Source organism: Bufo bufo, chromosome 2 (genome assembly GCF_905171765.1).
Source record: "Bufo bufo chromosome 2, aBufBuf1.1, whole genome shotgun sequence".
Lineage (NCBI taxonomy): Eukaryota > Metazoa > Chordata > Amphibia > Anura > Bufonidae > Bufo > Bufo bufo.
The window spans coordinates 98650114-98675273 of NC_053390.1; the positions used below are offsets into that span (position 1 = coordinate 98650114).

At 43.3% G+C, this 25160-nt stretch overlaps 1 protein-coding gene across 4 annotated transcripts in view; it reads left to right on the forward strand.

Annotated features, from left to right (window-relative positions):
* The window catches only part of TRAPPC13 (trafficking protein particle complex subunit 13), a 45856-nt gene that overhangs the window by 18600 nt on the left and 2096 nt on the right, over window positions 1-25160 (forward strand). Inside the window, exons 4-12 of one of the 4 annotated variants that reach the window (XM_040421340.1) lie at window positions 802-886; window positions 4431-4558; window positions 4642-4714; window positions 5536-5580; window positions 9702-9719; window positions 18892-19025; window positions 20145-20343; window positions 20610-20710; window positions 22212-22362. In XM_040421340.1, the coding sequence (XP_040277274.1) occupies window positions 802-886; window positions 4431-4558; window positions 4642-4714; window positions 5536-5580; window positions 9702-9719; window positions 18892-19025; window positions 20145-20343; window positions 20610-20710; window positions 22212-22362 (934 nt within the window). The remainder of the gene's footprint in view (window positions 1-801; window positions 887-4430; window positions 4559-4641; window positions 4715-5535; window positions 5581-9701; window positions 9720-18891; window positions 19026-20144; window positions 20344-20609; window positions 20711-22211; window positions 22363-25160) is intronic. The other 3 variants (XM_040421341.1, XM_040421342.1, XM_040421343.1) reach the window with 3 other exon arrangements.

Genomic DNA, 25160 nt, shown 5'->3' on the forward strand with positions numbered 1-25160 from the left:
CCCAGGCTGTGAGCTCTGCAATGCGATTGGCCAGCGCTAGGGCAGACTCCGCCTACCATAACTTAGGGAACGGAGATACCGGAGGGCATAGCAGGAGAACGGAGCGGCGCCCGGGGATAATAGTAAGTGCAGTGAGATCCCCGGGCGCCGCTCCACATGTCTGTATACTTAGTTCATAGGGTAAGAATCGGTGAAAGGTCCTCTTTAACTCTCTTGGGCATGGAGTTCGCTAGAGCTTCACAGGTTGCCACCGGAATCCTCCTCCACTCCTCCATCACAGAGCTGGTGGATGCTAGAGACCTTGTGCTCCTCCACCTTTCGTTTGAGGATACCCCACAGATGCTCAATAGAGTTTAGGTCTGGAGACACGCTTGGCCAGTCTGGCGATCAGGCAGTTTTTAGGAACATCTGGTTCATTCCCCATAATTGCCTGACACATCGATCTGTGTAAAAGGGACCCTTATTCCCCTTCCCCATAAAACATACCATGCACCTTGGCCATGTATGTGGGCGTCTGGAGGAATAGTTCAGTGTGGGCAGATTGGGAACAACATCCTGAATCTAGGGCATCCTGGAACATTTGTGATTCCATTTGTGACCTGGTGATTATCGTATAAAACAGACTGGACATTATATTATCGCTTTTGGCATTTATTATGTTTTTGTTTTTTTTTGTTTTTTTTTATCCTCTTCTATTTCTTTTCCAGTATGTTTTACTGGTCTTAAAGGAAAGGCACAACATATTTTTACATGTGGTTCTTTTCTTCTTCTAACGTTATATTTTACTTTTACTTCTAATAGAAATATTTTTCTGGGTGAAACATTTTCGAGCTACATAAGTGTACACAATGACAGCACTCATACAGTTAAGGACATACAAGTCAAGGTAGGTTTCCGACACCCCGGATTTCTGTATTGTGTTTTCAATGTCAGTGATTTCTAGACGTAGAGGTTAGAACACTGTAGCATAGCCTATATACTGTTTAGTGGCTGATGTATGTCACATTATGAGGGATCATGCACACAAATGTGTGCCGGCCATTCCGTGCATTGGGGACTGCGATTCACATCCGTGTGGTTTCCACAGACTGATGCAAACCGATTCAACTTGAATAGGTTCCCAATTTTTTTTTTTTGTGGTGCGGAGGCACAGAGAGAAACCCCACGGAAGCACTCTGTAGTGCTTCCGTGGTGTTCCGTGCCTCCGTTCTGTACCGGACCTTTCGGATTATGGACCTATTCACTTGAATGGGTCCACATCCGTGATACGGTGCAAAAACGTCCAGGTCTCGTATATAGCGGACCCGGCCGGCACACGTGTGCATGAACCCTAACAATGTATTGTTATGTATATATTATATTATATATGTTATTATATACACTGAACAAAAATTTAAACGCAACACTTTTGGTTTTGCTCCTATTTTGCATGAGCTGAACTCGAAACATTTTCTACATACACAAAAGACCCATTACTCTCAAATATTGTTCACAAATCTGTCTAAATCTGTGTTAGTGAGAACTTCTCCTTTGCCGAGATAATCCATCCCACCTCACAGGTGTGGCATATCAAGGTGCTGATTAGACAGCATGAATATTGCACAGGTGTGCCTTAGACTGCCCACAATAAAAGGTCACTCTGAAATGTGCAGTTTGATCACACAGCACAATGCCACAGATGTCGCAATGTTTGAGGGAGCGTGCAATTGGCATGCTGACTGCAGGAATGTCTACCAGAACTGTTGCCCGTGCAATGAATGTTCATTTCTCTACCATAAGCCGTCTCCAAAGGCGTTTCAGAGAATTTGGCAGTACATCCAACCAGCCACACAACCGCAGACCACGTGTAACCACACCAGCCCAGGACCTCCACATCCAGCATGTTCACCTCCATGATCGTCTGAGACCAGCCACCCGGACAGCTGCAGCAACAATCGGTTTGCATAACCAAAGAATTTCTGCACAAACTGTCAGAAACCATCTCAGGGAAGCTCATCTGCATGCTTGTCGTCCTCATCAGAGTCTGGACCTGACTGCAGTTCATCGTCGTAACCGACTTGAGTGGGTAAATGCTCACATTCGATGGCGTCTGGCACGTTGGAGAGGTGTTCTGTTCACGGATGAGTCCCAGTTTTCACTGTTCAGGGCAGATGGCAGACAGTGTGTGTGGTGTTGTGTGGGTGAGCGGTTTGCTGACGTCAACGTTGTGGATCGAGTGGCCCATGGTGGAGGTGGGGTTATGGTATGGGCAGGCGTATGTTATGGACAATAAACACGGGTGCATTTTATTGATGGCATTTTGAATGCACAGAGATACCATGATGATATCCTGAGACCCACTGTTGTGCCATTCATCCACGACCATCACCTCATGTTGCAGCATGATAATGCATGGCCCCATATTGCAAGGATCTGTACACAATTCCTGGAAGCTGAAAACATCCCAGTTCTTGCATGGCCAGCATACCCACCGGACATTTTACCCATTGAGCATGTTTGGGATGCTCTGGATCGCGTATACGACAGCGTGTTCCAGTTCCTGCCAATATTCTGCAACTTCGCACAGCTATTGAAGAGGAGTGGACCAACATTCCACAGGCCACAAACAACCACCTGATCAACTCTATGCGACGGAGATGTGTTGCACTGCGTGAGGCAAATGGTGGCCACACCAGATACTGACTGGTTTTCTGACACCCCCCCCAGCCCCCCCCCCCCCCCAGTAAGGCAAAACTGTGCACATTTCAGAGTGGCCTTTTATTGTGGGCAGTCTAAGGCACACCTGTGCAATATTCATGCTGTCTAATCAGCACCTTGATATGCCACACCTGGCACAGATTTAGACAGATTTGTGAACAATATTTGAGAGTAATGGGTCTTTTGTGTATGTAGAAAATGTTTCAGATCTATGAGTTCAGCTCATGCAAAACGGGAGCAAAACCAAAAGTGTTGCGTTTATATTTTTCAGTGTGTGTGTGTGTGTGTGTGTATATATATATATATATATATATATATATATATATATATATATATATATATATATATACATTACACTAAGGCATTATGTGCTGCAGCTAACATCCATTGCATCAGTTAATTCATGGTCATTACATAATACCGTCACCGTGTGTGGCCCTAAGCTCCAGTGCCCCACAATGTGCCTACCATGGGATTCTAGACATGTAGGCACATTGTGGAGAATCAAAGCCACTTGAATGTACAGTATGATCCCATAGATTTCTGTGTGCGCAGTACAGGGAGTTTTTTTTTCCATTTGCATGAACCCTTTTTGGAAAGCTTACTGACAAATTGAGTCTTGACCAATGAGTTTGGATGATATAGGACTTTTATGGCCTGCTTTGATGAAGCAATGGATATTTATACGCTTTTTAATGGCGAGAAAGTCAGGTCAACTCAGGAGAATTCGGTTCAGAGTGGTGCTGATCTGCTGAATTGTAGGAGTGCTGACAAATCCAAGCGCCTGTTCACACCACCGCAAGGGAAAAAGAAAGAATCAGCCATGGTGTGACTATAGGGGGTTCTGAAGCTGTAGTTGTACTGGGGCCTTGGTGCTTGAAGAAAATTAAATGGGCATTGCGAGTTAAAAAACCGTGACTCCTATTGAAAGTATGCAGTATAGCGTTACAGTCCTCGGTATAAAGTAATTAAATCTTTTCAGTAGTTTCCCACATAATCACTCACCGCTTACCAGTCCAAAATGGGATGTTCATAGCTCTGTGCTTAGGGTTATGACCTGTCATTGAGTTTCAGTTTGCTGGTCGAGCATGCTCAGCTCCAGCACAAAGGGATATAGGAGGGTCTTACTGGGAACTAAAGTGAGGTATTCTAGAGAGCCAGAGGAATAGATGTCAGTCCTGCAAGATGAGAGTTGTAGTCCCCAGCTGTAGCTGCACAGAGGGGGAGCATATAGGGGGCAACAGTGTGACACATAATGTAATTAAACATGCTTAGGATGTAGTATGGAGGTGGTGCAGGCATGTAAATGATCATTTCTGGGCAGCCGATTGCTGCTGACACCGCACAATCTGCTGCCCAGAAAAAGAGCAGCTGTATAAGGACAAGCGATGGCAATAGCGATCCCCCGTTCTCACTGTGGAGGTGATCGCTGCATATAAATGCGCTGTCTTCTTCACTGAACGAGCAGCCGACTGTTGGGAGGGGACGCTTACTTCCCGACAATCGGCTGTTACATCGTGCAGTGTAAACCCGCCTATAGCGTTGTACTGTTGCTTGCTGTGTAATAACCCTGCAACCTTCTTTCAAGTTCCCCTTCGAATACCCCTTTACAGGCCTGTCTGTCACACTGTAAATGATGGTTAGGGTGCCATTGGATCTTATTTTTTAGGAAGCCTTACGCTGCTCGTCCATTCACATACATGACTGAACAGAAGCTACATTCTTCTTTGCAGGCAGATCTCCAGACAAGCTCACAGAGGTTAAACCTGTCGGCGTCCAGTGCCGTGGTCTCCGAGCTCCGACCAGACAGTTGTATAGATGACGTCATTCATCATGAAGTGAAAGAAATCGGTACGCACATGTGAGTATAACCGCAGTGCCTACTCCAGCCCTGTGTGTCTGGTGAATGATGGGAACCCTTGGATTGTATGTTCTGTGTTTCAGATTAGTGTGTGCCGTAAGCTATACCACACAGACTGGGGAGAAGATGTACTTCCGGAAATTCTTCAAGTTCCAGGTAAGAAGCGCAGAAATGTCCGTTATTTGGATTCTTCCTGGATGCAGTAATGTGGATTAAAAGCTTTAGGCAGAAGAACATAGCATCCTTATCGGACCATTGCTGGTCGTATACGTAGATGGATCAGTATAAAATTAAAGGGGTTGTACCGTTGAACAAGTTTTGTGAGGGCCCCCCCCCCTCCCTTTTACTACTGATAGGGGTTCTCTCATTAGACTAGGATGGCGAATGTAAAGTCCATTCTCTTAGTAGCCCAAAAGCATATTGTGCATTTGTTGGCTAGTAGGAGCTGGTCACTTGTAACTCGTCGTAGTGAATGATAGGCTAGCAGTCACACGGAAGGGTGCAGGGAGAAGCCAGTTGGGCAGATTTACTAAAGCTAGTGCGCCCAAATTCTGGCTTGCTGTGCCCCTAAAAACCTGGAACGCCATACTACTGTACACTATCTGTTTTAGACCTTGTAGGAGGGCATGGTGTGTGGCGTTGTAAGCCAGAATTATAAATGGCGAGCGCCACTTCTTTGACGCTTCGTTCATTTCTGTGGAACTGATGGAGCAATGTCTGCGTCAGTCCCATAGCAGTGAATGGAGTGGTGGACTGACTTGTACACTACTGCTCCGTCCAGAAAGGGAGCTCGAGGACCCATCATTCTCAGAATCGCGGGGGTCCTAGCGGCGAGACCCCGTGTAATCCGTGGTTCATCTCCTATCTTGTGGGCAGGTGATACATTTTCGTGGAATTCTGTTTAAGAAGTTCTAGTTCTTTCAGTGACATGGAGGAGCTGGTGGCCTGAGCACTGTATGTCTTCTCTCCTAATACAGGTTCTTAAACCTCTTGATGTCAAGACAAAATTTTATAACGCAGAGGTGAGTGCATGCCCTACAGTCCACCTTTTTTATGTATAGTAACATGAGTAATGCATGTATTGTAACTTATGGCTATGATGCAGACATTACTGATGTAATCATCAGCGCAGCTGGATTTTGTATATGTTTAAAGGGTTTTCCAAGACTTTAATGCTAATGACTTCTCCTCTGGATAGGTCATCAGTATCTGATCGGTGGGGGTCCGACACATGGGACCCCCACTGATCAGCTGTTTGAGAAGGCACCAACGCTCCTTGCTCACCAAGCACAGCGCTGTACATTATCTAGCGGCTGTGCTTGGTATCGCACTCGGCTCCATTTACTTCTATAGAGCTGCTCCTAGGCCATGTCATCACTGGCCTTTGGAAAGCAGCAAGAAGGCCGATCGCAGTAGTGCCGCTGCCTGCTTGAGCAGCTTATCGGCGGGGGTTCCGGGTGTCGGACCTCCACCAATCAGATGCTGATGACCTATACTGAAAATGAAATCTGAGGAGTATTAAATAGAAAATGTTCTAATTAAATATCTTTTTTTTTCTTTTCTTTGGTTGGGCTTCATGCCAAAGTGGCATAACGTAAAGTCACCACAATGCTGAAAAATGCCATCATGTTAGTTATTCTAGAGATTTATTGTGATACGGAATTCTTACTGAATATGACAAATATCTGTATGCTTCCTTAAAATGAAATTAGCGGCATGTACGGAGTGCCCTAGAGAAGTCAGTATCATACAAGTTATTACTGTGTTTCTCCCAGGAATTTGTAAAAAGGGCAGAAATAGTTCCAGAATTTGGCCCAGATCCTGGAGCCTCACACAGTCGGTCTGATCATGTACCATGCAGGGCTCCATTGACAAATTTTGCTTAGCTATTCCTCGCCCTTCCCTGTGCCCATAATATGATGCATTTCTTTTCTTCAAGTATATATAGTTGTGAAGTAGTCTTCCACCTAGTATAAAGTGCCATGTGCGAAGACCTCATGCATTGTGCAGGTGTATCTGGAGTTCCATAAAACCGTTGCCTGTAATGCAGATGTCATAGGGTGCGGATTGTATGTATTCATGGCACCTCACACTGGATAGAATGACACAATAAGCCAAATGCATGCGTGTCTCTTTACTAATAGAGCAGCATCCTCTTCTTTTTCAGCCGGGTATGTAAAACACTGAGTAACCATTAGTAACCTGCTTCTAAATGTGGTGGTGGGTCAACTACTAATTAAAATAGTCCAATCTTTGTATTATTATTATTATTATTATTATTATTCTTTTAGGATTCCATAAATGCCTGATAGGTGGGGTTCAAATTGCGGAGGAGTCTAACCATCCCTACAAAAGACGAAGGGGCCGGTGAGGGGGTCCCAGTGATCGGACCCGTATTAGGCTACTTTCACACTATGTTTTTACTGGATCCGTTACTGATAATACAACAGTCTGCATCCGTTATGTAAACTGATCTGGTTGTATTATCTTTAACATACCCAAGACGGATCCGTCATGAACCCCATTGAAAGTCAATGGGAGACAGATCCGTTTTTTGTTGTCAGGGAAAACGGATCCGTCCCCATTGACTTCTATCTCCGCATCCCAGGACAGAAAGCAAACCACAGCATGCTGCTCTCCGGTATGAGAGTGGAATGCATTTTGGAGCACTCCGTTCTGTTCAGTTACGTTTTGTCCTAATTGACAATGAATGGGGACAGAACGGAAGCGTTTTTTTTTCCAGGATTGAGACCCTATGACGGATCTCAATATCGGAAAATATTAACGCTAGTGTGAAAGTAGCCCAAGTCAGACACTGATGGCATATGCTATCAATATGCATTCAGTATCTGTGGTCTTCGTGGTGGGGGTAGGTGGCATTTAATATAGCCAATAAATAGTTATACCTTCTTGATTCTTTTGATAAGGGATTAAAGGGATATTCCCACAAACGTCATTTATCACCTGTCCACCGATTAAAGGGGTTATCTTATCTGTACTGCACTGCAATGGGAGCTACTGAAACAGTGGAGCACCAGCACGCTCCACTGTTTCCCGGGTCAAGGCCTAGTCTCATCCCGCCTTAGTAATGGGGAGATGAGACAACCCCTTTAAGGGATAATTGTCTCATTGGTGGGGGCCCCAGCAATCACTTACACAGGGATCCCAAGTCCTTGCATGACCGCAGTGAGGAGGAGTTTGAATGCAGCGTTGGTCAGACATGTCTATAGGACTGACAGAATCCACCGAGCGCTGTCTCCATCAGTCCCACAGACTTTGAAAGTAGTGCACTTGTCTGACTGCTAATCAATTCCAACTCCGCCTTACTGTGGCCATGCAGCGGGGGAGGGACTCGGTAACCCCGTTCTGGTGATTGGTGGGACCCCCAGCGATCAGACATTTATCACTCATCTTGTGGATAGGTGGTAAATATCAATTGTGGGCTTTTTAAAGGGAATGTGTCATAAGAATGTTACCTATTGGTTACATCATATTTTTATGTTAAAGGGAACCTGTCACCTGGATTTTGGGTATAGAGCTGAGGACACGGGTTGCTAGATGGCCGCTAGCACATCCGCAATATCCAGTCCCCATAGCTGTGTGTGCTTTTACTGTGTAAAAATACCCTGATTTGATACATATGCAAATTAACATAAAAGAGTCATATCTTACTTGTGTGACCAGAGAAGAGTCATATTTTCAAGCTCTGACTCATCTCAGGTTAATTTGCATATGTATCAAATCGGTTTTTATACACAATAAAAGCACACAGAGCTATGGGGACTGGGTACCGAGGATGTGCTAGCGGCCATCTAGCAACCCATGTTCTCAGCTCTATACCCAAAATCCTGGTGACAGGTTCCCTTTAAACATTTTTGGTGATTTTTGTTTTAATTTTCCATGTCACTATTTAAAAATGTAACATTCAGTTTTCTCACTGGCCACTAGGCCTAAAATAAGTCAAAAGTTCCTGTTTTTTAAGGGGTAACTTTTCAGTAGCTACCTCATTATCTTCACAGTCAGGATTACAATGACAAATATCACCTCTGTATAAATAGCACAGGATCCACCAGTCACGATAGGTGATATCACAGCTTATCTGCTCCCTCCTGACCTCTGCACAGGTCACAGAGCATGCCTAGAAAACTCCCCTCCTGCTCAAAGAACCCAGTGACATTTTAAGCCTAGTGGCCAGTGCAAAGACTGCTTGATTTTAGGATTTTTCTAAAAATAAAGATGGAGACATGGAAAATTTTAAAAAATAAATCAAAAATTCTAAAATGTTTAACTTAAAAACTTGATTTAAACAATAGTTTTTCTTTTGACAGATTCAACTTTAACAAACAAGAGGTTTTCTTGTGGTCCCAATATGTGTGACCTTAAAGGGGTTGTCCGGGTTCAGAGCTGAACCCAGACTTACCCACATTTTCACCCAGGCAGCCCCCCTGATATTTGCATCGGAGCATTTCATGCACTGATGCTCTCCCTTGTTTTTTTTTTGTTTATAACAACACACGGCTAGGGGGAAGCTTCAGCCCAGCGGTGCTCCCGGTGACGTCACCAGCTCTGATGGACGGGCTTTAGCGCTTCCCTTGCCGTTTTACAGGTTAGGGCAGCGCTAAAGCCTGTGCATTAGTGTCAGTGATGTCACTGGGCTCACTGCTGGGCAGAAGCCTCCACCTAGCAGTCCTTATGGAGATCCTGGTGTGTCACCTGAACTCCATGAAATGCCTTTGCCCTGCGCGATTTGGCACAAGGCAGAGAAATACTCGGATGCTCATAACAGGTGGCTGCCTGGGTGAAATTGTGGGGATGTCCGGGTTCAGCTCTGAGCAAACCACCTTATTTGGAATTTTTGAGGATTTTTTTTTTCCTCCTAGTTGAGATTAATTTGTAGGGATGCAGCTTTTCCTTTTTTATTCAGCTGCGGTAGTAGTATTGTGTTCATGCTGGGCGGCCATATCATACAGAATGACTCGGAAGAACTATGGCGCTACGGTATTTCTGCACAGGCGGAGGCCCCCAGCAGCTTGTACTAATGCTATGTGAAGCCATAGTGTTTATTTTGTTCTAGCATTCCTGTTCGTTAACATTTAACCCTCATTTCTTTCTCTTAATTTTTTCTTTTTATTTCCTCCATTAGAGTGACCTCAGTTCTGTGGTAATTTTTTTTTTTTTCATCATTTTATTTAATTCTGAAGCGCTACTTTAATCTGACGTTTGTGCCTGTGTAACAAGCAAACCTCATCCTGAAATTGCCGCACAATGGAAAAGCACGATCACAACCAAAGTTCTGCCTTTTGCCAATACTGGCTAATGGATTAGATTAGATTGTTTTTAGGGATCCTGTCAGGCTGAACATGGTGTCAGGAGGAGCTGAGCAGATTTGTGAGAAAAGATTCAGTAAAACTTGTAATTTATACGTTTACATGTTCAAGGAGGCGGTCCTATCGGTGATTGACAGCCTGCCCTCTATGACTGTGTATACATAAATATGACTGTGTATATGACTAAATACAAGTTTTACTGACTCTCTCCAATCTGCTCAGCTCCTCCTGCTCTATAAAATGCTGCTGGCAGATTGCACTGTATTTTCGTGGTGACAAGTTCCCTTTAAAAATTGGCTATAGTCCCGAGTGCACTAAATATGCCATATTCTACCATTTCTTTGGTCAATATTACTTTATATTATATGAATAGGCCATCTATATCAGATCTACAGGAGACTGACTCCCGGCGCCCCCACTAATCAGCGGTTTGAAGAGGCGGCCTCTTCCTAGGCCAGTGATGTCACAATTATTGGGACAGCCTAGGCCAAGCTGTAAAACCAACCATAGCCGCTATACAATGGACGACACTGTGTTTGGTAAGCCAAGAGGAGACCGCTGCGCTCACAGGAGTGTCAAGGCTTTCTCTAACAGTTGACCAGCGGAGGTGCTGGTTGTCGGACCTCCGCCAATCTGATATTGATTACCTATCCTGAACATAGGTCAACAGTAGGGGTGAGCAAATCGACCTTCGGATCCAAGATCCAAAATCGATTCATTCATATACTTCATTTTAATTCTGTACGGAAACATTTTAAAACAGGGATCCGACGTCTGCTTCGGTACCGAGGTACCAGCCGGGACTGAAGCCGACTCCAGATTCCTGTTTTAAAATGTCTTTAAAGTCGTAGAATCAAAGCCCGAAGTTATTAACCGAAGTATCGCGCGGCTTCAAGTTTTGCCTCACCGAACCACATACGTTTTTAATGCTGTACGGAGAAGTTTTTGAACAAATCAACTTTGGATCTTGGATCTGAAGCTCGATTCTCTCACCCCTAGTCATCAGCATCAAACACCCAGAAAACCTCTTTGATGGGATGTTCAAACAAGCATTTTCCGCCGCTAAGTCCACCATCAAAACTCCACCAACACTTTTCCCCATTGACTTTAAAGAGCATCTGTCAGCAGGATTAACCCTATTAAACCAGGTATGCCTCATGTAAGGATTGATTCTGCTGAATAAAATGACACTAGTCTTGAGAATATCGGTTGCTGTGTTCCTGAGAAAAAATAATTGTATTTATGCAAATAAGGGTTTCAGTGCACCGAGCGGTTTTGACCACTCCCCTCCGTGACTGGAGCCTTAATTTGCATAAAGAATAAAGGTCTTCTTTTTTTTTTTTTTTCTCAGGGGCACCGCAGCCAATTTTCAGATTTTTATAGGACAGGTATCATTTTAATCAGCAGGGTCAACCCTACCAGGAAGTAGGTCTGGTTTAACGGGACTGATCCTGCTGACAGCTGCTCTTTAATGTTAAAAACTCCACCTTGTCTACACAGTATTAAACTGGTGGAGGTTTTTTCAGTAGCTGATTTGAAAAACGCTGGAGAAGTGACATTACTTCTTTAAAGCAGATGTGATTGTGGAGTTCATATTAGTCAATGGGGAAGCCAAGAAACCTCAACCACAAAAACTCCACCAAAATACAAATCTGCCACCAAAAATGTGGAATTTATCCATGTGAACATACCCACGGGGTACAGCCATACAAGACAGATTCTCTGCCCTGGGATTTATGTTGTGCGTTTTCTGCATTTCCGCAGCAAAATCTGCACCAAATCCACTGCAAAATCGGAATGTTTTACATATGGATTTTCCCCTGATTTCACCGTCTGCATTGTGAAATCCGCGGTGGACACCCGCAGCATAGATTGACGTGCTTGGGTCAGGTTATGCTGCAGTTTTTTTCTCACCACGTGGATGAGATATTTTAAAATCCCATCTACTTTGCTGGTTCTGTACACCGCTGCAGATATGTCACGGAAAACTGTGCAGAGGCCAATGCACAGCGTATCCGCCACGTGCGATCATGCCCTAGGGGTGTTGGCACCTTAATATTTGGTTGGTGAACCTGCTTTTCCATGTTGATGCTTGTTATTAACTCCACTTTTTAAAGCTCCACTAAGTCTTTCACTTTAAGCTGAGAAACGCTTCATTGATATTTACTCAATTGCCGAAAATTTGGTTCAACAATTATCAAAGCAATGGATTGTGGGATGGTAAACTGCGCTTGACTGAAAGCTGGACGTTCCAAAAATCCGTTTTTGGGGATAAATGTATCCAGAAGTCGTAAGGGAAAACCTAAACTGTTCAGAATAGTAGTTTAAAAAAAGTTTGTTCATTGCAGTTATTTCCGTTACTGGAAAAAGTTTTGTTTCAAAACCACAAGAATGAATGTGGAGTTGGTTCCCCATCTGCTGCTGTAACAGGCTCCACTCTTCTGGCGAGGTCAACTAGATTTTGGGAAATGGTTGCATGACTGGCCATAACAGCATCAGTAAGGTTGGGAGTTGATGTTGGAATCCAAGCCCCAATTTAAAATCGAAGGTATATTTTTTTGGCCAAACACTCGGAACCTATAAAAAATACAAAACGTAATATCTCACCGATCCCCCGCCGCTTCTCATTTTCGCTAATCACTATAGGTCTAATTTCTTGTAATCCTGGTTAACAGCTGCTAAAAGTTTTGTCGGGGCTCCCCTTCGATAATGTGCATTTAGGTATTTTGAAATTTAGACAGTGTGCTAGGTGTCCTTAAAGAGACCAGCCGTGTATGGAGACTTATTGCCACTGCTCCATGGGAAAATAATATGCAAAGAAGCATCTCCCAAGGAAAGAGAACCATCTCACTAGTGCTACTTTGTGGAAGTGGCTCCCTAGGAGTCCAAATCTGACTTTTTAACAATCCTTGGGGCGTGACAAGGCAAAATGGTTCTCTTTCCTTGGGACATACCTCTTTGCAGATGTCTTGAAGGAAAGACATTTCCCAGTGTGTTGCTACAAGAGGGTAGACACAAAATTCTCTAGAAGGTCGTTGTATGCTCGTGAATTGAGATTTCCCTACACTGAAACTGTCAGCTGAACCCACTGATTTCACAGGACCAGTCCATTATTCAGGGTATATGTTGATATGCCAATCTCTTGTTTGCAGAGTAGATAAGCCACTGCCAGCCTCCTCTGACAGCAGCTTATTTCCCTCTCCTCAGGCTACTTTCACACTAGCGTTTTCTGCGGATCCGTCATGGATCTGCAAAAACGCTACTGTTACAATAATACAACCGCATGCATCCTGTAACGGTCGCGTACACTCACACACACAGGGGGGAGGGAAGTGACCACTGCGCTCCACCCTTACCCCTGGCCCTGCCTACTTGCCTCGCGAGTCCTAATGACAGGGGACAACTGGACGGCAATCCCTAACTTGGAATAAGTGCAGGGATGACAGACAGACAAACAACAGGACGTGAACGGACCGAGTCAATACCAGGAAAGCTACAAAGTACAAATGGAGCAAGCAGAGAATTGTCAGGAGAAGCCAGGGTCATAAATACCAGGAGAGACGTGAAGTACCAAAGGAGTCAGCAGAGGATCGTCAGGAGGAGGCCGGGGTTAGAATACCAGGAGAGCAGCAAAGTACACAAGGAGCAGGCAGAGGATCGTCAGGAATTCAGCAGGAGGTAAGTACGCCAGGAAAGACCAAATCACAGGTGGAACCTAAATTAACAGGCAACCTGTGGCCAGCAGGCTGCCTGTATTTATAGTGGGGAGTGAGGGTCATGTGACGTGGCCAGCGTCACATGACCGACAGACCAACCAGTTGAGAACCGAGTGATCAGCTCGTCGCTCAAGGCAGACTTAGGAGCAGTGAGCCACCCAGCTAGTAAAGCCGCCCTGGGAACGAGGTAAAACACAGATCCTCGTTCCCGAAGCTAAGCAGCAGGTCTGCTGCTAATGGGAGACCGAGTGTACCTTCGGAACCCCGTTACACATCCATCATGAACTGATCCGGTTGTATCATGTCTTTTATAGCCATGATGGATCCGTCTTGAACTCCATTGAAAGTCCATGGGGGACTGATCCGTTTTCTATTGTGTCAGAGAAAATGGATCCGTTCCCATTGACTTACATTGTGTGCCAGGACGGATCAGTTTGACTCCGCTTCGTCAGGCGGACAGCAAAACGCTGCACGCAGCGTTTTATGTCCGCCTCCAGAGCGCAATGGTGACTGAACGGAGGCAAACTGAGGCATTCTGAGCGGATCCTTTTCCATTCAGAATTTATTAAGGCAAAACTGATCCGTTTTGGACCGCTTGTGAGAGCCCTGAACGGATCTCACAAACGGAAAGCCAAAAAGCTAGTGTGGAAGTAGCCTTAGCCGAGCATGTAAGTGGACAGTGGAGTCAGGAGGCTTGCAATGAGGTTTCAAAGGTAAAGGAAGCTTTTCACACACTTGGAAATTATATACGAGAGGTTGCATTAACTGTTTCATTCTCTGCAGTTTTGCCTGTGCATAACCATCATGACAGGAAGATGCGCATTAAGGAATTCAATGTATGGCTTCGTGAATGGTATCTGAACCAAGGGTTTGGCTTTGTGTCTGATGTTAGCTCTCGTTGGAATGGAAAAGAACTGTACAAGAAAGATGGTTTGCATCTTTCTCTCAAGGGAACGAATGTCCTCAGTGAACAGTTCAAAGTATTTGCTAAGGAGCATTTAAACTAGGAAAGTGGGGGGCAAAAGAGTGATAATCCAGAAGTCCGACTGCCCCCCGGAACAATGCCAGAAGATGCCAGTAGCACATAGGTTAAGAAATGACAAGCTCAGAGTCTTGTCTACAAATGCTCGCAGTTTAGGGAATAAGATCAATGAACTTGAGGCTATAATGGCATCTGAGAATATAGATTCAGTGGCTGTTACTGAGACATGGTTCAATGGGAGTAATGACTGGGATATTACAATACCAGGGTTCTCTCTATATAGGAAAGACAGAGAAGGCAAGAAGAGGGAGGGGTGGCCCTGTATGTGAAAGATAGCATAAAATCTATTTTATTCAAGTTAGCAAGACCAATTTAGAGTCAGTTTGGGTTACCTTGCAGCTTGATAATCATAAGGTAACTCGTGTAGGTGTGATATATATAGACCACCTAGCCAAGTCAAAGAATTAGATCTACTAGTTGAGGAAATGGCTAAAATGACTGAAGAGGGAAGTTATCATTATGGGAGACTTTAATCTTCCTGATGTAAACTGGAAAACCAAAATAGCTAGTTCTGCCAGGAATACAGATATTCTAAATTCCCTACTGGGATTATCTCTACAGCAAGTAGTTGAGGAGCTAACCCGGAAGGAGGCCATTTTAGATTTAGTATTCACAAATGGGAATTTGGTATCTGATATTACTGTAGGGGAAAGCTTGGGATCTAGTGATCACCAGTCAGTGTGGTTTACTATAAGTACACTGACTGATTCACACCACACAAAAACAAAAGTTTTAGATTTTAGAAAAACTGACTTTTCTAAAATTAGATTAGTGGTATACTATCCAGGAGTCCAGGAGAAATGGGACTACTTAAAAGTGGCACTATTGAAGGCAACAGAAAATTGCATTAGGCTTGTCAGTAAAAGCAAAAAAAAGGAAGAGACCACTGTGGTACTCAGCAGAAGTGGCCAAAATCATTAAAAACAAAAAGATAGCATTTAGTAATTATAAAAAAAAAAACAACAACGAGGATGACAGGCAAATTTATAAGATTAGGCAGAGAGGCCAAACAAGTTATAAGAGCTTCTAAAGCACAGGCAGAAGAGAAATTAGCTCAGTCAGTGAAAAAAGGCGATAAGACATTCTTCAGATACATAAATGAAAAAAAGGAAACTAAAACAAGGAATTACCAAATTAAAAACAAAAGAAGGAAGGTATATGGAAGAAGATAAAGAACTAGCTGACTCCCTCAATGAATACTTCTGTTCGGTTTTTACAAAGGAAAATGAAGGAAAAGGACCTCAGTTAGGGAGGAAGACTAATGAATCTTTTGATGCATGTGTCTTTACAGAGGAAGAGGTTCTAAGTCAGTGTCTAAAATAATACAAATAAGTCACAGGGGCCTGATGGGATACACCCAACGCTATTAAAAGAGCTCAGCGGTGAACTAGCAAAACCATTAACAGATTTATTTAACCAATCACTGGTAACAGGAGTCATCCCAGAAGATTGGAAATTAGCAAATGTTTTTCCCATTCACAAGAAAGGTAGTATGGAGGAATCGGGCAACTATAGGCCAGTAAGCCTGACATCAATAGTGAGGAAATTAATGGAGAGGATTGTGGAACATCTAAAATCCCATGGATTGAAAGATGAAAAACAGCATGGGTTTTCTTCAGGGAGATCATGTCAAACTAATCTTATTGATTTTTTTTTTGATTGGGTGACTAAAATAATAGATGGTGGAGGTGCAGTAGACATCGCTTATCTAGACTTTAGTAAGGCTTTTGATACTGTCCCACATAGAAGGCTTATCAATAAATTGCAGTCTTTGTACGTGGACTCCCATATTGTTGAATGGATTAGGCAGTGGCTGAGGGACAGACAACAGAGGGTTGTAGTCAATGGGGTACCTCATCTGTTTTGGGACCCATATTGTTTAATATCTTTATCAGCGAAGTTGCAGAAGGCCTCGATGGTAAGGTGTGTCTTTTTTCTTATGACACAAAGATTTGTAACAGGGTTGATGTTCCTGGAGGGATACACCAAATGGAAAAGGATTTAGGAAAACTAGAGGAATGGTCAAAAATCTGGCAACTAAAATTTAATGTTGATAAGTGCAAGATAATGCACCTGGGGCGTAAAAACCCAAGAGCAGAATATAAAATCAGTGATACAGTCCTAACCTCAGTATCTGAGGAAAGGGATTTAGGGGTCATTATTTCAGAAGACTTAAAGGTAGGCAGACAATGTCACAGAGCAGCAGGAAATGCTAGCAGAATGCTTGGGTGTATAGGGAGAGGCATTACCAGTAGAAAGAGGGAGGTGCTCATGCCGCTCTACAGAGCACTAGTGAGACCCCATTTGGAGTATTGTGCTCAGTACTGGAGACCATATCTCCAGAAGGATATTGATACTTTGGAGAGAGTTCAGAGAAGAGCTACTAAACTGGTACATGGATTGCAGGATAAAACTTACCAGGAAAGATTAAAGGACCTTAACATGTATAGCTTGAAAGAAAGACGAGACAGAGGGGATATGATAGAAACTTTTAAATACATAAAGGGAATCAACAAGGTAAAAGAGGAGAGAATATTTGTAAGAAGAAAAACTGCTACAAGAGGACATAGTTTTAAATTAGAGGGGCAAAGGTTTAAAAGTAATATCAGGAAGTATTACTTTACTGAGAGAGTAGTGGATGCATGGAATAGCCTTCCTGCAGAAGTGGTAGCTGCAAATACAGTGAAGGAGTTTAAGCATGCATGGGATAGGCAGAAGGCCATCCTTCATATAAGATAGGGCCAAGGGCTATTCATAGTACTCAGTATATTGGGCAGACTAGATGGGCCAAATGGTTCTTATCTGCCGACACATTCTATGTTTCTATGGCTGTACTGCAGACAGCTATTTAAGTATATTTGTCAGATGGAATTATGAAAATCCTCTATAGACCATTTACTCCTCGTCCACCAAAGTTTAGAGTTGGTTCAATGCATTTGTGAAGGGAGCTTCCTGCTGCTTTCCTACTAATTTGTCAATTTTGAACAGAAAAATAAATGATTTTTTTTTTACTGCTGAACACTGTCCGGAGTGAGGCAGTCTTGTTTTCTCATTTAGAGAGACTTCCTCCAAAGTCACTTTATAAGTAGACGCAAGTATGCACACTGTAGCTGCACGTCAACCTGGAAGCAGTCGTTTCACAGACTCTGCATCTCTACGTGCTAAATGATTGGATCACAAAAAAAGCCTTAAATGCATTGACACCTTCTGGCAATTTTTTTTTTCAGTTGACCTTTATTAAAAATTTTCAGTTGTTTTTAAGAATCAGGGGTTAAAAATCAGTCTGTTTGCAGAGTATCACTTCTCATACCGTCCGCTGTATTCTTATCAGTTTAATAAGAGTTTAGCTATAATAAGTGTATATGAGGTCAGTAGATCAGAAATGAGACTTCACATGAGCCATTAGCTGACAAGACCAAGAAGCGATACTCTGCAAACAGACTAATTTTTAACCCCTGTATCTCAAAAACGGCAGAAAATTTTTAACAAAGACCAACTGAAAAAAATTACTTCTTATCCAAAGTAAGCAAAATACAATAAAAAAAAATTGCCATCAAGGTGTCCATAGCTGTCAATGCTATACTCATAGAATAAACCTGATTCTGGTTTTCGCCTTCTTCTATTTGGTACCTCTGTTGGGCCCGTATTCTCTCCTAGAAGCAATTTTTCTAGAGAGCACCTCTGTAAAACAGCATGCAGAGGAGGATACCACAATTGCCTGCAAGATTAGAAAGAGCTACTCCCATTCACGCATTTTTGTGCAGCCATGAGATGTAACAATGCCGCGTAGATGGAGGTTGTGAAACGCGTGTCCGTTGGTCTCTGTAAGGGTCTCCACTCTTAGCAAAGTTAGAACTTGTATTTCCACCTTTGTAATACGTATAAGTCTCGAGATCTATCTAGAGCAATACTTATATTTTAAGATTCACTAAAAAATCCTGGAAGGTGCAGTCTCTGGGCAGCAGCAAATGGTTTCTTGCTGAACAGTGTGAGCTGCAGCTGTTCACAGCTTCTAGAAGAAGGTCTCCTATCCCGCATCCATTGCTTGCTCCAATCTACCATGTAACTAACTCTGCTTCTGGTTCTTAAATTTGGGATGCCGATTGGAATGTCCATATTAATTGTGGTAACTTTGATTTTTCAGGCATGACACTAATCACATTCAGTAATAATAATGATGAGGATGGTATGATTGCGTTGCATCTGCCTCCTTATGGTCTAGTTTTTCACACCCGTTTGGTTTTGCAGACAGATGAAGTGTTTCTGGAAGCCCAGATACAGAATATCACCACGTCCCCCATGTTCATGGAGAAGGTGTCCCTGGAGCCATCGATCATGTACAATGTGTCCGAGTTGAACAGCGTGGGCAAGGATGGTGAGGGGTAAGGACTTCCATGTGTATGCTGTGTAGTGCATACATTAAACCATAGATCTGTTTGAATTGGATGCTGCATATTCATTGGCTTAAAGAGGCTGGGGATACCAGTGCCCTCATTATACAGACAGACCATTGTTTTTACTGGTTACTACGTAAAAGTGCCCATAGGCATGAGAGCGTAGTCATCCATACCAATTTCAATGTGTGTGTGTGTATGGGGATGTGCCAACTCTTCCCGACAAAGAAGGATAGGGCAATGTTAATTTCAACATGCCCGTTCCTTTGTTCTCACGGTGGATCCATGTGAGGTACAGGGCTGGTTCTAGCTTTGTTAGAGGTTGCCATGTACTATATGATCTCTGATTTCATTTATTAGGTTAATCATGGGATAACCCCTTTAAGCAACTCTCATCCACACATTGCAGTAAAACTCTACAACAGAAACTGAACTGTGGAGCAGATTCTGCATCATGCCAATTAGTGCTGTGGATTTCGCCCTTTGCGGTAGCATTTCCGCAATAAAATCAGCTGTTGGTGCTTTTTTTTTTTTTTTTTCAGCTGCGGCTTTCAAGCAGATGCAATGCAGAAAATTCTGTCGCATTTCAGTCACATGTGGACATACCCTAGGACAAACTAAACTAATTAAACTCCATATTACCCCAGGTCTGTTACTAACATTTCATTAGGAATTGTAAGCAGACAGAACCGGCACAGGACTCTAGTTACAACAGTTCTGCTCATTACAGTCCGAGCACATTGCATCAACATGGAAGAAAGCTACCTGTCAACGGACAGCAACAGAGCTCCATCTGTAGGATTTACTGCTGGTCTGATTGGCCTACACTGAGACACATTAAAGGGGTTGTCCACTTTTGGCTATCCCATTTATTAGAAGAACTCCTAGATGATTAAGCAATCGGTTGTCATCTATGGGGTAACCCACTAACAAGCGTCCTTTTTCCCTGGGGCCTCACTGCAGAAGAAATAGTTGTTTTTTTTGTTTTATAACGCACTGACAAGTTGGTTCCTCCGAAACTAGAGACATTCTTTGCAGACTGTTTACCAGAAGTCTCTAATAGGGTATTAATCAATTTCACTTCGCTTCTAATAATCTGTCATGCAGGTTGTCCACATTTGGGTCAAAGACTTATTTGCAGCCTCTGGACACACGGCAGTACTTGTATTGCCTGAAGCCCAAACCTGAGTTTGCCGAAAAAGCCGGTGTCATCAAAGGGGTCACGGTGATCGGAAAGTTGGACATCGTATGGAAAACCAACCTGGGGGAGAGAGGAAGACTTCAGACCAGCCAGCTACAAAGAATGGTACAGCATAAATGCAAGGCCTGATTTCTGAACTAAGCTGCTTGATCCAAAAGTGTTTAATGGTGATGTTGATGGTTAATCTACAGGCTGTTATAAAACCTCATAGACCCTGACAATCCGAAAGTAAAAGCTGCTCATACATGTAGGGATGTTCTTATTTTCACCTTGCAGCTTGGAAGGTTAAAATGCCTGCCCCAAGATAGAAGACCCATCTAGTGCGTGCACGATAAAGTGGAAAAATAATGCCTCTATATATTGTTTTTCAGGCTCCGGGATATGGTGATGTGAGACTTTCACTGGAGACCATACCAGATACTGTCAGTCTGGAGGAACCATTTGATATCACGTGTAAAATCACTAACTGCAGGTAACCTTAGCTGTTTTTCCAGGCTTCGCTTCACTCAAAGCAACTATGGAGTTTGCTACCTTAGTCCTGTATTTAAAGAGTAACTAAACCTTTGAGTAAAATTTTTATAAAATGTCCCTAATAAAAGTTTTTGTAATATAATTAATGGATTTTATATTTATTAATTTTTTTTTTTTTTTTTTTTTTTTTTTTTTACACTTTTCCCTACCTAAAGCGCACCGTTCCCTCTGCTCAGTGGAGTTCGGGCTGTAGACACTTTATGAATGGAGCCGCAGCAGTGCATATTGCTGCTCCTGCCTGTGCCCCCCAGAGGATTACTAACTCTGTACCCATGTACTATGCCAGGATTAGTGGAGCGGGCTCCTGCGTCTGCCTGCTCCGCTAAGCTAAGAGCAGACATGCAGTTCTCTTAGCTTTGAGGAGCAGGAGCCCGCTCTGCTCAGCTAATCCTGGCATAGGACATGGGTATGGGGTACCCATGTGCTGTGCCAGGAGTTAGTAAACCTCCGGGGGGTACTGCTGCTGCAGCCCCATTCATAAAGTTTCTACAGCCCGTACTCCGTACACCGCTGAGCAAAATCCATTAGTAAAGTATATTAGAAAAACTTTTATGAAGGCATTAGGGACATCTTATTAAAATGTTACTCAAAGGTTTAGTTACTCTTTAAAGTCCCTGCCAGGGCAGAGCAAATATCTCTTTGAAAAGGCCAACTGAGCTGTGACAATTAGCGGGAACTAACCATTCACTTCCAATAATTGACTAAGCATGAAGGGTTGCTTCTGCATTTACATGCCACGATCACCTCCTCTGTATGGTGCCTATTCCCATACAGATTCATCAGTTCTTGGCAGCAGATCGCTGTTGACACAGGTTGATCTGCTGCCCAGAAATGATGATATAGGTATCCGCATCAACGATACTTTCACCCGATGAACAAACGTTTGCTCATTTACCTGCTGATTGTCTGTATTTTTACATGAGCTAATTATTGGAAACGAGCATTTTTACAAACATTTTCTGCTCGATAACCGATCCAAGTAAAGGCACTTTAACTTGTTGGTGTCCCTCAGGGCACATGCCCCACCAGCCCCTGCACCACCAGTTATATCCCTGGGTGCAGAAACATTTCCTTAGTTGAAATATGACCAAGTAATTCCCAGTGCCTAGTGCCCTGGTCTCTACCCAGTGCATATAACAGGTCTGCTTGTGTAATATAGCCCTAAAGAGAAAATGGCTTGGAGGTAAAGGCAGTGGATGAGCTTTAGCTGCATTCCCTTCATATGTGCTCGGCACGTCCACATTACAATACAGCGATATTGTCTGGCTTTGCAACTCAGCCCAAGTTACTTCAGTGACACTGAACTGCAATACCACACGCAGCCCATGGACAAGAGAGGCGCTGTTTCTATACGAAAGCGGCCATGTATATCAGGTTCGCCATTGCGCAGTACTGCTGAAGATAATGATGAATCCTCTTCTCTCTTTTTTTTTTTTTTCTAGCAGTGAAAGGACTATGGACCTGATTCTTGAAATGTGCAATACAAATTCCATCCACTGGTGCGGAGTATCAGGAAGACAGCTGGGAAAACTCCACCCCAGCTCATCTCTGCTTCTAACCCTGACGCTGCTCTCATCAGTGCAAGGACTGCAGGTGAGGATTGTGCAAAGGCCGCTCTTGGTGAAATAGGACACAAGCAAATATGTCACACGCTTGTAACACTACTCAACAAGCACCATTGCTTTATGTGCAAAGACGCATGGATTCCTGAATTACATTCCTGCTATACTTACTGCACATAAAATATAAGGCTGTTTGTGTACATTTTTTATCAAAATTGTGTGGCTCCATATACAAACGATAAAGTGGCCTCTTTAGATGGGAACCTACACTGACAGACTTGATTCTCCTGTGCCTTTGCCCACAAAATGAATTCAGAGCAATGTATGATCCAGCTGTACTATGCTCTAATTAAAAGTATTGGACAGACGGCCATGAGTGCACAGCCCAAATGGAGGCAGCCTCTTCTTTAAATGCGCAGTGGGAAAACCAAATTTAGTTGGCACCTTCAAACAGCACAAAATTTAAAGGGGGTTATCCCATGACTAATGTAAAAAATAATGAAATTCAGACATCATATAATACATGATAATCTCTTTCTAACAAAGCTAGAACCAGCCCTGTACCTCACATGGGTCCAGAGATCTCCCCACTCATTGCTCTGCTAGATTTATATCAAGCTGACATCTGAAGGGGGAGTGTCTTTTCTGCTGCAGCTAAGGGGGCGTGTCCATCACACTGCATCTCTCTCCCTATCACAGCTCAGGAGGCAGCTGAAGGATGAATTTGAAGGTCACAGAAGTGAGAAAAAAAACAAACAGCAGGTGGCGCAGTACAGATATATTTTATTGAATAACTCAGTGGCTATGCTAAATTTTTACATGCAATTACAAAAGTATTCACATCCAGGTGCTGGTGTGAAAACTGTACAATATTTTTCATGGGAAAACCCCTTTAGCCCCTTAAGGACCTCCACCGTACATGTACAGCCGAGGTCCGGTCCCCAAAAATGGCGCCTGCTCGCACGTGTAGTGGGTAAAATGTGACCACGGCATCTGATCAGCCCGGAACCAGAAGTCGCACGCTTTCGGTCGGGGAACCTGTTACATTGAGCTAATTGACCGAAGCCTCAAGCAGGCTTCAGAGTCAATTAGAGGAATATACCAATACAGGCTACTAGGTGGTAGCCTTGTATTGGTATAGTGCAAATGAAGTATTCAATGATGGCTATTTAGCCATCAATGAACACTATGGGCAATCGAATGATTGGCAGTTCAAATCACCCCCCTTTCCTTCAAATAAAAATACTTGACCAATAAAAAAAAATTGGGCATCGCCACGTGCAAAAATGCCCTTACAATTAAAATATAACAATATTAATGGCATACGGCAAATGGCGTAACGGGAAAAAGAATAAAAACAGCCAATTTGCAATTTTTTGTCACTTCAACGACCCAATAATTTTTTTTATAAAAAGTGACCAAAAAGGGAACACACTTCAAATTGGTATCCCTGAAAAGAACAGAGAGTCCCGCAAAAAATGAGCCCTCACACAGCCATATACACATAGCTACAAAAAAGTTATAGGGGTCAAAATATGGTTAAAAAAAAAAAAATTGTTTTCCTCAAAGGTTTTAATTATTTTTTTTTTCTGTATTAAAACCCAATAAAAATATACAAGTGTGGTATCGTTGTAACCGTACCGACCTGGAGAATGAAGATAACAGGTCCATTTTACTGCATAGTGTACAGTATAAAAAATAAAAACTTTTTTTTCAGAATTGCATTTTTTCCCAATTCTACAGCATTTGGAATTTTTTTTCCGCTTCCTACTACATGGCATGCAACTGTAAATGGTGCCATTAGAAAGTACAACTTGTCCCGCAAAAAAAATAAGCCCTCGTAAGGCTTCATTCACACGTCCGTGGAACACGGTCCGTGAGATACCGGACTGGCATCCTGCTTAGTGCAGGAGCGCATGGCGTCATTGGTTGCTATGATACGAGTGTATTACTGTACTGCGGCAGCGTCATAGCAACCAATGACGCCGTGCGCTCCTGCACTAAGCAGGATGCCAGTTCGGTATCTCACAGACCGTGTTCCACAGACGTGTGAATAAAGCCTAAGGCTACGTGTATGGAAATATAAAAAAGTTAGGACTATGAAAAGGCGGCGAGTGAAAAACGTAAAAAAAGGAAAATCCCAGGGTCCTGAAGGGGTTAATCTACAAGTGCACACAAAGTTGTCTGGCCCATCTTTTCCCCAAGTCTGATGTTGTAAGTTCCCATCTAAAGCCCACCTTGTCATTGGCAGAACTAGCCCCCAGTTTTGCCCAAAAAGATTTGCGAAGTGTCTAAATTTTCATGTACCGTAACTGCAATTAAGAATAATTCATGTTTTTTTTAGTGTTTGCATATGTCTTTGTGCATAGAGCCATGGGCTGCTACCGTACATGGTGGTGCATGTGTGCCTTTGTATGTCAGCCATGGAGGCGTGCACGTGTACATTTCTTTCATATAGGTTCTGGTCTAACTAAGGCCTGTTTCATACTCCCGATAGTAGTTCCAGTAGGGAGAGTATTAAAAAATTACATTTTCTCATCCGTCTCATTGGGGGACACAGTCTTTGACCATGGGTAAAGCTGTTGCCGCTAGGAGGCGGACACTAATCACACAAAGTGTAAGCTCCTCCCTCTTCAGCTATATCCTCCCTGCAGGGACCAAGCTAAATCAGTTTTAGTTTAGTGTCTGTAGGAGTGTCTGCTTCTTCCTGAACGCTGGTGAGAGGAGTAGCGGAGTTTCCTACTCTGAGCGCCGCTTCCTAGTCGATGCGTCGACTCGGTTCTGGGGCAGCCGGGGCCATTGTTAATTGAGGCCCCCGACTTCTGTGCG